Source organism: Nicotiana tabacum, chromosome 7 (genome assembly GCF_000715075.1).
Source record: "Nicotiana tabacum cultivar K326 chromosome 7, ASM71507v2, whole genome shotgun sequence".
Lineage (NCBI taxonomy): Eukaryota > Viridiplantae > Streptophyta > Magnoliopsida > Solanales > Solanaceae > Nicotiana > Nicotiana tabacum.
In genome coordinates this window covers 179170522-179187434 of record NC_134086.1, presented here as the reverse complement: position 1 = coordinate 179187434, position 16913 = coordinate 179170522, and the positions used below count along the sequence as shown (strand labels likewise).

Sequence of the window (16913 nt, the reverse complement as noted above, 5' to 3'; positions counted from 1 at the left end):
TTGTGGACCGGAGGTAGTAAATAGTGCCAATCATAAGCAAGTAGATTGAATTGAAAATCCGTAAAACTAACAAATATTGAAAAGCTTCGAAGTTTTGAATATAATATTGAATTTTGTAAAATTATTATTTGTTTGGATTGGGTGTTTTTGTAAATGGTTGAGAATGTTCTTTTGGAGTTTCTATCTGATTTTTAAGAAAATTTGGTGAAGATTCAAAGTGGTTTTAATTGAAATTTCATATTGAAACTCGAATAAGAAGATACGAATAAATTGTATATATTTTAAATGTTAGGTGTACAAATGGCATACAAAATATATACAACTAACATAATTGTATACAAGTTGTATATAAATTTTATGTAATTGGTGACTTTTTTTTACCAGATTTGCAAAAAATATTGTATTCAAGTTGTATATAAATTGTAAATTTTGACCGAATTTATATATATTTTGCAAAAAATTTTAGTTACTTTTTGTAAATAGAAAAACTTAGTAGGTGTTTGGACATGAAGTCCATTTTTTTTTTGTTCAAATTTGGAATTTCACTAAAGTTTGAGTTGAAGATGAAGTTGTGTTTGGTTATAATTTTTGGAGCATATTTGGATGTCTTTTTTTTTAACATATTTTGCAACTTAAAACTAGCAACCTTCTCATTTTTAAGTGACAACAATAATAACAACATACCCAGTAATATCCCACACCGTAGAGTCTAGCATGTATGTAGACCTTACCCCTACCTTGCATTTTCAAGTGAGATTGGAAAAATTGTAAGATTTTGATAACCAAATACTGTTTTCAAAAAGAAAATTTGAAAAAAGGAAAATTTCTCATGTCTAAACGGGCTCTTAGGTAAACCGGGTAAATAAATTTAAATTTCCGTATATATAAGAAAAAAATTCCTTTTAAATTGAAATATCATTGTCCAAATTTTAATTCACATAAAGAATGACTAGTTTTTTAATTATTTAACAAATATTGGCTATTTTCCAATTATACACCCAAAAAGTGGCCAACTAGTGCCATGTTTATGGACATTTGGTCAACGGTTGGGTGTTTAAGAAATCCTAGTTACTTAAATTTCATTGACATTCTTTTTCTCTGTATTTTCTTCCTGAAAGAAACGAGAAAAAGACAACAACAACTACACAACAATAACAATTCAGTATAATCCTACTTAGTGGGTCTGGGGAGGCTAGTATGTACGCAGACCTTACCCGTACCCTAAGATAGAGAGGCTGTTTCCAAATAGACCCCCGACATCCTTCCCTCCAAGAACTTCTCACCTTGCTCTTGAGGAGATTCGAACTCACAACCTCTTGGTCACGTACGATAATAAGAAATAAAAAGTTACTATAAAATATACTTTTAAAAGCATATTACGAGCAAGATTCACACTATTATTACCTTCGGGTACAATTGCAAGAGCGTCTCTTTTGTTGCTTAAGCCCCATAAACCTGCAAAACCCATTTTGCTTACCTCCTCCAAGAAACTTTCAATACTATTATTACTGTTATTCCAATATTATAAAACTGTATATCAATGAAGAACGCAGACCCTAAGAATCCCACCACTCAGCAAATTTTTGGAACAGTTATAAATGAAGATGATGCCTCCCACTTAGTCGGCGGCATAGTTGAAAAGGGGTTTTCAGAACAACCATTAAACGGGCCTACTAGTTGGACTTTTGCCCCTCGCCCCACTGTTCTTCCTTTTCCTGTGCCTCGTCACCGCTCACATGGTCCGGTAAGCCCCTCCTCTTTGTTAATCACTTAATCTGTAGCTATTCTGCGTCCATTTTGATTAACTAGTTTAATTTCAGCTCCCACTTTGGCAAAGATTTGATCTTTATTGTCATTACAACAACTAAGCCTCAGTCACAAACAAGTTAGGGTCGGCTTTATGAACCCTATTGACCATGTTTCTCCATTTAAATTCTATCTCTAGCCAACATTATACAAAATAAAAATAAAAAGTACTAGTAGAAGTTTTCTATATTTTCTATTGGCATAAAAATCTCTTATAGGGCTAAAAGACACCTAGTAAGCTCTAGACCTGAAGTTAATGTACTAACAAGACTAAGACGTATTACCAACTAACTAGAATCGTCCATATAGAGATAATAGAGGTACAAATATGGACTAGCTAAGGAATAGAATTAGACATTGAGTGTGTTACATACTCATCTGCATTAATGGAAGTATGTGCTTTTTTTTTTGGCTACGAGGAAGTATATGCTTAAGTTTGGCACGTCATAGTATAAATTAACTGCTTATTTTTTAAAGTCATGTATAGAAGGAAGAATGAGCTTTTTGGTTATCTCAGTGTATTTAGGAACCTGACTTGTTACTTGAACTGATATGTGCATCTATCCCCATATTTGTATAGCACTGGGCACCAAAGGTTGGAGATGTTTGTGGTAACAATGATCACGATGATGAAGAGAATGAAGAGGAAGAAGAAGATTTCACTGGAATCAACCAGATTGGAAATTTTGCTAAGCCCGTGCAAAGAAAAGAGAAGAAAGGGATGGATTTTCGTAACTGGCGGGAGATAGTGGCTAGTGATAATAGTTCTGTGCCATACAAGAGGGAAGAAAGGGAGCGCAAGGTGAATTCGACATCAAAAGAGCGAAAGGCTGTTGCAGAAGCATCTCGAAACAAAAACAACTCAAATGAACGTCCACCAGATGAAAATGGAAATGGTGCTAGTTTATCTGTAGAAGATGGTACAAAATCTCAGGATGTCATCATGGAGGATGAGCATCTGGTTCAAGAGAAAGAGCATCTGGACATGGCCATGGGTATCGAACAGGGAGGTGTGGAACAAAGTAACCATTCTGTTTTACCACAGCAGAAATGTGGAAATGGTATCACTGAACAGGAGGAAGAAATAATTGAGGATATGCATCCTACCTTACAGGTTAACTCTCAGAAACGTAACATTTCTGCAAACAAAGTCGATGCTAGCTTTGACCCCAAGGAAGTGGAAGGAAGGCACAATGCTAGTAATCTTGAGAGTCAAATTGATGCTGAGAATCGAGCTCAATTAGCGAGAATGTCAGCTGATGAAATTGCTGAAGCACAGGCTGAATTATTGGCAAAACTAAGTCCAGCAGTTTTGGAGGCACTGAAAAGGAAAGGCCAAGAGAAGTTGAAAAGAGAAAAATCTTATAGATCCAGGTCTCATCTCAGTGGAGAAAAGGGTAATTTGCTGGATCAGATGAAGAATGAAACCTCACAAGGCACACAGAAAAAAAATGTGGAAGATGATACTCCAAAGTTGAACACCAATACCAGTGTATGGGATGAATGGAGTAAACGAGTTGAGAGTGTCCGAGAATTAAGATTTTCTTTGGATGGCAATATTGTGAAGAGTGAACTTGAGGTCCCAAAGAGTGGTAAGCCTAAGTTTGTTTATACCTTCGAAGCTAATACTATTTGGTACTGCATGTTCATTCTTTGTTATTTCCTTCTAGTGTATGTCTGCATGATCCATCTGAGGAAGAAATAAATTTACCAAGCATCATAAGTGAGCACTGGAAATCACGAGTTTAGTGGCAGGCTCCTGTACTTAAGCTGGTCGAAACAGTCAAAGATGAATAGGTAGATCAATCTTATGTCTAATATGAGTTACATTTATGTGGTTGGCGCAGTTGCATCAGCTAATCCTATTGAAGAAGTTCCGGTTCATATGTTCATGTGTATTCCTTTCCTAATCCCAGTTTGCAGCAAGGATTAGTGTGGATGACCTCTCTGGTACATTTGAGGAAACACTTCGTGCGCACATGGATCACTTTGTCATATAACCAATAGAAACCAAGATAGTTCATTCCCAAGAGGGGTAGGAGTTCTTCAAGTCTTCATTAAGTGCAGATATGCCCGGACTATCTTCATGGTGGATACCACTTTGTTGTAGTGCTATCTTAATATTCTTTTAGTAAAAGTCATTTCTTCGTACTGCTGGGGAATATCCAACTTCCTTTTCCAGATCAGTTTTGTCTGCTTTCAGTGCTCGTCAAGGTGTCAAATATTCTTTTGCAGGAAATTTTTTCCAGTTTAACATGTCTCATCGGGGTTGATTTTATGTGGTGACTGAAGATAGACTGTCTATTCTACGTTTTGGATCGGACACACTTTAATTTCTTTAGGTACTGTAGAATTTGATGGTATCTGCATATATTTAGACTTGCCAGGTATCGACTGATGTTTTTGTTCGAGGGAGGACACTGGACAGTGTTTCTCATGTCAACTGTCAAAGTTAAGAACTGACCTTGTGTATTCATACCCCAACTACACAGATGTATCAAGGAAAAAAATTAAAAGAACTGGTGCCTATTTCCAGCCTGGTAGCTAAGAACTGGCCTTGCCTTGTTCGCAAATATTGGACCTATAGATTTATCTACATAGTGTTTGCCTCGCAGGTGTCTCCGTTGCGCAAGATCTCTCTGGGCGCGACTATCTACGAACTGAAGGTGATCCTGGCGCGGCTGGTTACACCATCAAAGAAGCAGTCGCTCTCACAAGAAGTGCAGTTAGTATATTTAAATTTGAATCTTTTGGATGTTTAATATCATTTTTTTTGTGTCTGCATGTCCATGTTAGTCTAATTGCGTGTTTTAAGTTTTTGAGTTCCTTGGCTACAGGTAGCTGGACAACGAACATTTGCTTTACATCTTATTGCATCTGTGCTTGATAGAGCAATATGCAGAATTCACCAGAATCAGCTGGGGTGTATCTTAAGATCTCAGGACAGAGATGGATTTAATGACTGGGAGGCCATTTGGGCTTTCATACTAGGGCCAGAACCTGAGCTTGCTCTATCATTGAGGTAGATTTAAGTGCTTCCTCTTTGTTTTACTTGGCCGCCTCTTGCTTGTGATATGCTAAATAATGGCCTCTGTATGAGATAGTGCCATGCTTGTTCATTCCCCTGAATTAGATATTATGCTTTTTTCCCCAAAATAGTTCTCAAGATGTAATGCCCTTGTTTTTTGGTTTGGAGACATCATTGATATTGTTGTTGTTGTTGTTGTCCATGCATACCCAATTATTCATTTTTTCCCCTCCATTTGTTGGTAATCTTCTTTGTTTTTAGCATTGCTTTCACTTGTTTCTTTTGAGCCTCCACTTGGAATGGGGAGTAGGAAGGCTGTTGTGGTGGAAGGGCAAGAACAACCTGTTTTTGAAGGAAAAACAATCATACGAAGTGTTAATCTTTTTCCTAGGTCAAAGGCAAAAACCTTTGGGTTATTCGATTTTGTTAACTCCTCAACATTATTTGAAAAAAGGCTAAAAAAGAATATAGTGGGAAAATAGGTGGAAATTGTGGAAAACTGTCGAGAAAAGGGGGGAAGTTGGTAAAATCTATTAACAGTGTAAAGTTGATTGCAGAACTTGCAAGTAACAGAATTACATCCTACAGTTTCTGTTTTTGGTGTGGCTCCTTGTAGAATCTCAGAACCAAATTAGCCCTTTAAAAATCCTTTTTTCTGGATGGGCATTGTTATACATAGGCCCGTCTAAAAATGATTGGGTGGTCGGCAGGTCAGCTGATGGTAAATGCTCTACCTAGCATTCTGAGAAGTTCATGGTTCATGTTGAGATTCAATGTCGCGGACTCATGGATTTATTACTACAGAAGAATCTGAGATTTACTCTACTTTACACAGTGAATTTCTTGCGTATCCACCCTGAAATAAATAAAAAGAGTAGAGATTTACTCTGGTCCCCTTACTGCTGTGCAATCTAAACTACTCACCTTAGCAGTTGGCTCAAAACCTTGGGTTCATAGACAAATATACATCTACACCAGAATGATTTTGGTTTGTGTTCAAAGAAGTAAAGTTGATTGTGTTTGCCTTTTTTTTCACATTATAGTTGAAGGGTATGAACTAGGAATAGCTGGATGACCCTCTACTTGTATAGAAGATTGGGCGTCATTTGTAGAGAATCATATTCTGATGTAAATTCTCTACTTTTTGGTATACTTCTTGTATACGGGAGTTTTCTCCCTTTTGATTAATACAATTTACCTTATCAAAAAAAAAAAAAAAAAAGGAATAGCTGGATGACAGCCCTTCAATCTGAAAATAATGTACTTCAGTAGTTAAATTAGGATTCCTGGAAATAGTGAACTTTGCTATGCGTGGAACAAGATCAATTTTCTTTCAGACAACAAATATTGTATTCTTTCTTACTCAAAGGAAGTGTTCAATGAAAATGCATTTTTTACTTTTAGGATGTCTCTGGATGACAACCACAGGTCCGTAGTTCTGGCTTGTGCTAGAGCTATTCAGTGTGCTCTTTCCTTTGAGATCAATGAGGATTTTTTTGAAATCGTGGAGGTAAGACTATGAATTTTATTGCCTCTCTCTCTCTCTCTCTCTCTCTCTCTCTCTCTTCTGAACTATGCATTGGAAGATGGTTTATACTTAACCTCTGTGCTTTTATCAGAGGATACCAACTCTTCAGAGGGATGCACCTACTGCTCCTGTCTTTAGAAGTCGACCAGAGATCGAAGATGGTTTTGTCCATGGTGGTTTCTGGAAATACAATACTAAACCTTCCAATATACTTCCTTTTGCCCGGGATTCTGTGGAAAATGATGAAAGTGAACGCACTATTCAGGATGATGTTGTTGTTGCTGGCCAAGATATAGCTGCAGGACTGATTAGGATGGGGATCCTTCAAAGGGTTCAATATCTCTTGGAGGTATGTCTGTCTGTTGTAACTTGTAAGGAGCCATGCTTCTTTGTGATTGTGGGAGCAACTTGTCCAATATATAAATCTGCCTCATAAATGCTGACTGCGCGTTGTGTACTGTAGTATGACATATTATCTTTTTTTAATGCCAGACTGAGCCTTCAGCAGCTTTGGAAGAATGCCTAATTTCCATATTAATTGCGATAGCTAGGCATTCGCCAACATGTGCAGATGCAATTATGAAGTGTCAACGGCTGGTTCAAACGATCATCAACAGATTCACTAGTAAAGAGCAAATGGAGATTAGTATCTCAAAGATCAAGTCAGTTGCACTCCTGAGAGTAAGCATCAAGAATCCATGTTTGAAGCGTTTTTGTCTGAAATAAATCTATCCAAATTTTAAGTTGATTCCGATGTTTAAATATTATTCTTTAATATGTGACAGATTTTGGCTCGATCTGACAAGGAGAACTGCCTAGAATTTATCAAGACTGGAATATTTCAAAAGATGATATGGCAATTGTATCGATATACCTCTTTTGACCAATGGGTAAAGTCTGGAAAAGAGGCTTGTAAACTTTCATCAGCTCTTCTGGTTGAACAGTTACGGTTGTGGAAGGTTTGTGTGCAACATGGGTATTGTGTATCATACTTTGCCGATTTATTTCCTGCCTTGTGCATTTGGTTGAATGTTCCTGCGTTTGAAAAGCTGATTGAGAACAGTGTCCTCAGCGAATATGCTGCCATTGCCAAGGAAGCATACCTTGTCCTGGGTGCTTTAACTAGAAGACTGCCGATTTTTTATTCCCACATGCAACAATTGGACAGGGGTACTACAAAAGAAGCAGAAAACTGGTGTTGGGCCCATGTTGGTCCTATGATTGATTCTGCCCTAGAGTGGATCAGGTTAAAGAAGATACCTCTCCTATCTCGTCTATTTGAGTGGCAAAATGAGGAGGAATTGAATGGCGATATACAGGATTCAGCAGTTTCTCCCTTGCTGTGGTTGATATCTTCAATTATGGACATGCTTTCTGCAGTGCTTGAAGCTGTAATCCCTGAAGATAATGCAGAGTTGCGCCATGGGAGTCTTCCATGGCTGCCAGATTTTGTCCCTAAGATTGGACTAGAAATTTTAAAAAATGGACTTATGAGTTTTTCAGGCTTAGTTAGTGCAAGCCATGATAGTTCTGCTGGCAGCGGTTCATTCCTTGAGTGTTTGTGTTATTTGAGAAAAATAAACGGACGAGAAACGTCAATAGCGTCCAGTAGTTGCCTTCAGGGATTGTTGCGAGTTGCTTGGTGTGTTGATAAGCTGATCTCACTAGCTAACAATGAGCCTCGGGATCTATTCGCCAAATATCAGAGTTTCACAAGAGAGGAAGAAACTCTTGCTGATGGGATTCTTCACTGCTCTCTGCCTGAGTTAAGAACTTTGATGACAAGTTTAGTGGAATCAAATGGTTCCAAATGGCATCATATGAATTCAATTGAGACATTTGGTAGAGGTGGTCCAGCCCCAGGAATTGGTGTAGGCTGGGGTGCCCCTGGTGGGGGCTTTTGGTCCAAACACATTTTATCAGCTCAAGTAGATGCACGATTGTTCATTTACTTGCTTGATGTTTTCCCTATCGTATCTGTCAAAGATCAGTTTACAACTGAAGGCATGAACACTATTATACAAAAAATAAATTCTGTCATGGGAGCGTGTTTACTGCTGGGGCCAATGGATAGTTCTGCAGTAGATAAGCTGCTTGATTTCTTATTTCAAGTTCCCACTCTAAAGTACATCGATTTCAGTATACGCCAATTTCTTACTCTTAAGCAAGGTTATCAGTCTCTCGAGAGGGTGTATGAAGAAGAGGACTATTTAATGTTGAGTGATGTCTTAGCTTCTCACTTCAAGAAGAGATGGTTGTCTGCAAAACAGAAGCGTAAATCTGCTGCTGGAGATGAGCACGTATGCCGAAAGAATCCAAAAAAAGGAAATATTTTATTGGACACCATTCCCGAGGAAATTTCTGCATCAATCCCTGCCAGCCAAGAGCCTAAATGTTTGGTGGCTGAGTGGGCTCACCAACGGTTGCATCTTCCCTTGCATTGGTTTCTCAGTCCACTCTCAGTGCTTTGTTCTACCAGCCATGAGACTCTCGATTTTCTTAAAGTTGCAAAAGGTGGACTCTTCTTTCTCTTAGGGATTGAACTAATGTCCACCTCCCTTCCTGCTGAGTTGCGTACGCCAGTTCGAAATGTGCCTATTGTATGGAAATTGCACACGTTGTCTGCAACTTTACTTTCTGGAATGGACATTTTTGAGGAGGAAAATAGCAGGGATCTCTACAAAGCTCTGCAAGATGTCTATGGACAGCTCCTTGATAGGGAAGAAAAAGTTGATGCAATGAAACTGAAATTTAAGACGGACATACATGAGAACTACTCCACCTTCATTGACAATCTAGTGGAGCAATTTGCTGCAGTTTCGTATGGTGACATGATATTTGGTCGTCAAGTTGGAGTCTATCTGCATCACTTTGTTGAAGCTCCTGTGAGGCTTGCTGCATGGAATGCACTGTCTAATGCTTGTGCTCTCGAGCTTTTGCCTCCTTTGGAGAAGTGCATTGCCGCAACTTGTGGATATCTTGAACCTGTTGAGGTATTGCTTACTTAAACACTATCAGCAAATTCATTGAACACTTGCCAATCACATAACATCAAGTTGTCCTTCAGTGTAGTGAAAGCTATATAAATTCCTTTTCTGTTCTATGGATGTTTGTTAATTACACAACAAATTCCAAGTAATCTAGAGTTTTATATTGACTATTGAGTAAAACAGGGATTCTGGAAAGGCGCCCATACAGGAAAGTTTGTTTTATGTTTAAGGATATTAATATAATTTTGTTTTGATCGAGAAACAACGAGATATCCAAATTAGATGTAAAATACATCTTCTCTCACCATCCTAATGCAAGTTTGATATGTGTTTCTCTTGATGGATGCTCTGAGTAACTTGCTGATGATTTCGTAGACTCACTTGTGAATGTTTATTTTGACACTGATCTAGATATGTCATTGTCTATGTATGCTTACAGGGCCAGTTTAGCTATAAGTACTTACTGAAATGAGATTACTTCATATTGAGTCCTACATCGGTGGTGGGATGGGGACTTGGTCTCCTTATATGGCCTTGGACAATCCTCACCTCCTGGGCTAGCTTTTGGGGTTGAGTTAAGCCCAACGTCCATTTATCGCTTCATGTTATTTATCCCCTCCATGTTGGTTGGAAGTTGGGAGGAAGAAGAAATAGTCCAGAGTTATTCGTGCTCTGCCGTGAAGGGGAATCTTGGTGCAACGGTAAGTTGTCTCCTGTGACCTATCACCTATAGGTCACGGGTTCGAGCCGTATATATACAATACATGTTCTACTCCTAATACATATAGGATTAGGGTTATTTACTACTATTTATACAATGAAACTAACACTCTCCCTCAAGCTGGTGCATATAAATCATATGTACCGAGCTTGTTACATATATAACTAATACGAGAACCAGTGAGGGACTTGGTGAAAATATCAGTAAGCTGATCATTCGACTTCACAAATTTTGTAGCAATATCTCCCGAGAGTCTTTTCTCTAACAAAGTGACAGTCAATTTCGATGTGTTTAGTTCTCTCATGGAACACTGGATTTGACGCAATATGAAGAGCAGCTTGATTATCACACACAAGTCCCATCCGACTAATCTCACCAAATTTCAACTCCTTGAGCAACTGTTTGATCCAACTTAGCTCACATGTGGCTATAGCCATTGCTCGATATTCTGCTTCTGCACTAGACCGAGCAGCCACATTCTGTTTCTTGCTCTTTCAAGACACCAAATTTTCTCCTGCTAAGACACAATATCCAGACGTAGAACGTTTATCAGAAAGTGACCCTGCCCCATCTGAGTATCCAACGATCTGCTCATGGCCTCGATCTTCAAACAATAAGCCTTTGCCTGAAGCTAATTTTATATACCGAAGAATGCGGACAACTGCATCCCAATGACTATCACAGGGAGAATCCATAAACTGACTCACAACACTCACAGGAAAGGAAATGTCAGGTCTAGTCACTGTGAGGTAATTTAATTTACCAACCAACCGCCTATATCTTGCAGGATCGCTAAGAGGCTCCCCCTGTCCTGGTAGAAGTTTAGAATTCGGATCCATCGGAGTGTCAACAGGTCTACTACCTGTCATTCCTGTCTCCTCAAGAATATCTAAGGCATACTTCCGTTGTGAGATCACAATACCTGAGCTAGACTGAGCGGCCTCAATACCCAGAAAATACTTTAATCTGCCCAGATCCTTAGTCTGAAAGTGCTGAAAGAGATGTTGCTTCAACTTACTAATACCATCCTGATCATTGCCGGTAATAACAATATTGTCAACATAAACGACCAGATAAATACAGAGATTTAAAGCAGAATGTTGATAAAAAACAGAGTGATCAGCTTCACTACGAGTCATGCCAAATTGCTGAATAACTGTGCTGAACTTACCAAACCAGGCTCGAGGAGACTGCTTTAGACCATAGAGGGACCGGCGCAACCGACATACAAGGCTACTAGACTCCCCCTGAGCAACAAAACCAGGTGGTTGCTCCATATAAACCTCATCCTCAAGGTCACCGTGAAGAAAAGCATTCTTAATGTCCAACTGATAGAGAGGCCAATGGCGAACAGCAGCCATGGATAGAAAAAGGCGGACTGATGCAATTTTAGCCACGGGAGAGAAAATATCACTATAATCGAGTCCAAATATCTGAGTATATCCTTTGGCAACAAGACGAGCCTTAAGTCGATCAACCTGGCCATCTGGACCAACTTTGACTGCATACACCCAACGACAACCAACAGTCGATTTACCTGAAGGAAGAGGAACAAGCTCCCAAGTACCACTCGTATGTAAAACAGACATCTCGTCAATCATAGCCTGTCGCCATCCGGGATGAGACAGTGCTTCACCTGTAGATTTAGGGATGGAAACATAGGACAAAGATGACACAAATGCACAATGGGATGATGAGAGACGATGGTAACTTAAACCGATACAATGAGGATTAGGATTAAGTGTGGACGGTATACCTTTTCGTAGTGCAATCGGTTGATTAAAAGGAGACAAGTCCGCATTATTAGTAGGGTCAGGTGCAGGACGTGAATCAGCTGGGCCTGATGCTGGGGGCGGACGACGATGATAAGTCAGGAGTGGTGGAGCTGTAGAAGGTTGAACTGGACTAGGTGGTGGCACTGGAGCTATAGTTGGTGGAACTGGACTAGGTGGTGGCACTGGAGCTATAGTTGGTGGAATTGGACTAGGTGGTGACACTGGAGCTATAGGTGGTGGAGTTGTAACTGGAACTGTAGGCGGTGGAGCTATGGAGGAAGATGAATGGGAGAAAGGGACTGAATCTCCAAAAGAAGGAACAGGTAGCACCTCAGAAATATCTAAGTGATTAACTGGACCTGTGAAGTATAATTGAGTTTCAAAGAAGGTAACATCAACAGACATAAGAAATCGCTGAAGGTCAGGACAATAAAATCGATATCCCTTTTGCGTTCTCGAGTAGCCCAGAAATATGCACTTAAAGAGCACGAGGAGCTAACTTATCTTTTCCTGGAGTAAGGTCATGAACAAAACACGTACTCCCAAAGACACGGGATGGAAGAGAGAACAAAGGTAAGTGGGGAAACAGGACAGAGAATGGAACTTGATTTTGGATAGCTGAAGATGGCATACGATTAATAAGATAACAAGATGTAAGAACTGCATCCCCCCAAAAACGCAGCGGAACATGAGATTGTATGAGTAGGGTACGAGCAGTTTCAATAAGATGTCTATTCTTTCTTTCAGCTACTCCATTTTGTTGGGATGTGTACGGACAAAATGTTTGATGAATAATCCCATGGGAGTTCATAAACTGCTGAAATGGGGAAGACAAATACTCTAGGGCATTATCACTACGAAATATGCGGATAGAAACCCCAAATTGATTTTGAATTTCAGCATGGAAGGTTTGGAAAATAGAAAACAACTCAGATCGATTTTTCATCAAAAATATCCAAGTGCACCTGGAATAATCATCAATGAAACTGACAAAGTAGCGGAATCCTAAGGTACAACTAACCCGACTAGGACCCCAAACATCTGAATGGACTAAAATAAAAGGTGACTCTGCTCGATTGTCAAGACGCCGCGGGAAATGGGAGCGGGTATGCTTACCGAGCTTACACGACTCACACTCTAGAGTGGACAAGTGAGATAAGCCAGGTACCATTTTCTAAAGTTTTGACAAACTGAGATGTACTAACCGTTTATGTAATAAATATGGTGAATCAGTAACGGGAGAAGGTATCGGAGGAAGACAAGATGCGAGTCCATGTGATTTTGCAAAGATAAGGTAATAAAGTCCATCTGATTCACGTCCAATATCAATGATCCGCCCTGTACTGTGTTCCTATATAAAAATAAGGTCATCAAGAAATAAAACAGCAGATTTAAGTGATTTGGCTAAGCGACTAACGACTATGAGATTGAAAGGACTACCAGGAACATAAAGAAATGAGTCTAAAGGTAAGGAAGGAAGTGGACTTGCTTGACCTATTGCAGTTGCCATGACTTGAGACCCATTGGCCATTGTGACTGATGGAAGAGATTGAGAATATGAGATACTAGTGAAAAGAGATTTATTACCAGAAATATGATCAGATGCACCTGAATCAATTACCCAAGACCCAGAAGGTGAAGACTGGGAGACACCAGTCATGCTACTATTTGTTGGAACAACGGAGGTTAATCCTGAAGATGTCTGTTTACGTGCTTTGTACTGAAGGAACTCAATATAATCCGGTAAAGAAACCATCTGGATTGGATTTATTGCATTTAATCCAACGGATTGCGAGTTAAAGGCTTCAGATACGAATTCCATTGTAATATCGTGCCGGAAAAAGCAGAAAATTGCTGGGGATCACTGTTCACGCCGGAAAAATCACTGTAGCTCGCCGGAAAATTCCAAAGCTGTCGGAATCTGTCGAAAATAGTATCAATGGACTCGGAATTTCTAGGAGATAAAGTTGTACTGAAGAATTTTTTTCTAAATCTGACGGAAGGGGTCACGCGCCGGCGCATGTGACAGACGCACCGCCGGAAACAGTTCTCCTACGGGCGCGTGACAGCGCGTGGCTAACTATTTTCCGGTGATTTTTCTGGGGTTTGGTCGGATTTCTCTTGGGAACCTTGTGGTGGTATTGGATTTTGCACAACACTGATAATTAGTGACTTTGACGCAATTAGTCACTTAGGTCACCGAAAAATTGCACGGTGACTGAGTTCTTTCTTCCTGGATATCGCTGGAATGACGCACAACGATCTCTTCTCACCGATGCTCTGATACCATGTGAGAAAGCACGGGAAAAAATATATTATATTAAAAATGACAATGATACAATGAGCCCTATATATACAATACATGCCCTACTCCTAATACATATGGGATTAGGGTTATTTACTACTATTTATACAATGAAACTTACGGGAACCTTGGTACAACGGTAAGTTGTCTCCGTGTGACCTATCGCCTATAGGTCACGGGTTCCAACCGTGATATTTTCATCAGGGTAGGCTGCTACATCACTCTCCTTGGGGTGCGGCGCTACTCCGGACGTTGCGTGAATGCGGGATGCTTCGTGAACCGGGCTGCCCTCTTTGTGCTCTGCCTCCCTCCTTGAACTTTATATTCTGAAACAAAAAGGAAATGGGAGAAAGAGAGACAGGGAAAAGGAAAGGGAAAGGAAAAATGTTGTTTGGGAGAGGGTCTCTTTCTGGCCATGTGACATTAATAAAAATAACTTGTATGTTATGGATGGTTAATAACGGGCGCACAAATTTTTTAGTACTTGTGTTAGTTGTTCAGGATGTCTTCATATATAAATCCAGATAGTAATTAATCTTTTTTTTTTTTTTGAGAAGGTAACATTTAAGATGGTAATTAATCTTGTCCAGTCACAAGATACTGATGCCTAAGAACAAGGTAGGATGGCAACAAAATGTTACAAGGTAGAAGGGAAGGTTATTAGAAATATGCATTGTAACTATGGCATTACTAAACATTGTTTGGAAAAGAGTGAATTGAGAGAGATAGTTTCGTGTAGTTCAATTTTTGTAGGATAAGGCAAGTTGAGTTGAGGAAAGCTCTTACAAAATTTCTGCTCTAGACAAAGAATTAGTTAATACTTTGCTAACTTGCGGATAATTAATACTTTGATGCAGGATGACGAGAGGATGTTGGAAGCTTACTGTAAATCATGGGTTTCAGGAGCTCTAGACAAAGCAGCAAGTCGAGGATCTGCCTCGTTCACTTTGGCCTTGCACCATCTGTCATCATTTGTTTTCCAGACTTGCTCTAGGAATATGCTTCCTTTGCGAAACAAGCTTGCCAAATCTCTGCTACGAGACTACTCCCGTAAGAAGCAACATGAGGTATGCAAATTAGTGCAAATTGGTGACTTGCTTACTGTTTAGTTAATCCCTTATTCTGTTGTCAAAGGCTCATTTTCAGGCGTGTTAGCAGGATATGTGCTTTCGGCTGCTTACATGGCGCATTAGTGAATGTGTCAAGGCTCTAAAGCGTCGCCTTAGCAAATTCCCACCAACGAACAATTTGTTTATTTTCTCATATTCATAAATAAGGTTAATTTATAAGGCTTGTGGCCCTTATCTTGAAGAGTATGTCCCCTATCTTGAAGAGGACGTTGCTAACAGATAGATAAAGCCGGTAAAAAGATGTACCACTAATCCTAAAGGGAAGAATTATGGATGCATTATATTATTAACAGGAAATTAGAAATTTAAATTAAGCAAACTTACTCACCTTCATTTAAAAACTTAAATGCATCTCTGTATCTGATTCAGAATTTTAAAATGGTTTCTGAACTCGATTGACATGGTTTATCCTCTGTATAAACTTAAATTCAGTTTTTCTAATTCCTTGGTACATATAATTGTAGTTTACTTTATAGTGATTCTTCTTGCACTATGCATTTTCATTTTTTCTTCATTTTGTGGCATTATTTACTAACAATCGTACTTCAATTGAGCTTTGTGCATAAGCCTAGATAGAACTTGATGCTTTCCCGTGGCTTTTTGCCTTTAACAATGCTCCTGTTCGCTGATTTGATTTGCCTTGTAAGTTTGTTTTCATGCACATTAAAGTCTCAAGTGTTTATGAAATTTTACAATTCTACATCCATGCTTGCTTTCTCTCCTTCACTCAACTAGGTAACCTGATAGCTCTACTAAAGCTGGTCTTGAAGTGCATTTTCTGGTTTTATGATTCTATTCGGAGACGTTTCGTTCATACTTTTGTTTTATTCCCAATTACAGAGCCTTTTTGTTAACTTACTGGAGTACCAAAGGCCAGGCACCATATCTGAGATGCCCCAGCACAGTTGCAATGTGGAAAATAGATTACAGATTTTGAAAGAAGCTTGTGAAGGAAATTCCTCATTGTTGAGTGAGGTTGAGAAGCTCAGCTCTGTCATTAGAAGGAAACAGCATGTGGGAAGCTAAAATTTTCTACATCAATCTTATAACCAGTGATGTATATATGAATTTATCTTGATATGTAGGTGATTAAATCTCTGTACATCTTCCTTTAATTTATTTACCTTACAAAAGAAGGTTCTGTACATCTTCCTTTTCTCACACTACTGTTAAAGGCGTGTTTGAGGCACATCTAAGCTTTGGTAGAAATCCAGGTTGAGCATTTCGCCTCGCTTTGAAGTGTAAGGAACCAACGTGCATCTCTATTAATAAACTAGTCAGTCGCCGTGTGACCTAGTGATCAATAAAGTGAGGAAAATTATGAGGTCTCTCATGTTCAAATTCTAGCGGAGACCAAAAATACTACTCCCTCCGTCCGAATTATGTAATGGTATTTGACAGGGCACAACGTTTAAAAAAGAAAGAAAGACTTTTAAAATTTGTGGTCTAAAATGAGCTATATGTGTTTGTGTGGTTATAATTCTATCTCATTTAGGGTAAAATGGATCTTTCAAAGTTAAATTTTTACTACATATAGAAAGGTGTCATTTTTTCGGGATGGACTAAAAAAAAAACTGTCGCATAAACTGGGACAAAGAGTAGGTGATTTATGTGCATCTGCCAAAGCTTT

General features: G+C 39.1%; 1 protein-coding gene across 1 annotated transcript; it reads left to right on the top strand.

Moving 5' to 3' along the window:
• The first annotated feature begins 1368 nt into the window (after positions 1 to 1368).
• Positions 1369 to 16428, top strand: LOC107791649 (transcriptional elongation regulator MINIYO). Its single transcript, XM_075218226.1, has 10 exons — positions 1369 to 1744; positions 2387 to 3398; positions 4422 to 4531; positions 4644 to 4828; positions 6239 to 6344; positions 6454 to 6711; positions 6855 to 7043; positions 7148 to 9355; positions 15011 to 15220; positions 16124 to 16428. The coding sequence occupies exons 1-10, from the start codon at positions 1541 to 1543 to the stop codon at positions 16307 to 16309; spliced, it is 4668 nt and encodes a 1555-aa protein (XP_075074327.1). The 5' UTR covers positions 1369 to 1540; the 3' UTR covers positions 16310 to 16428.
• Positions 16429 to 16913: the final 485 nt, after the last annotated feature.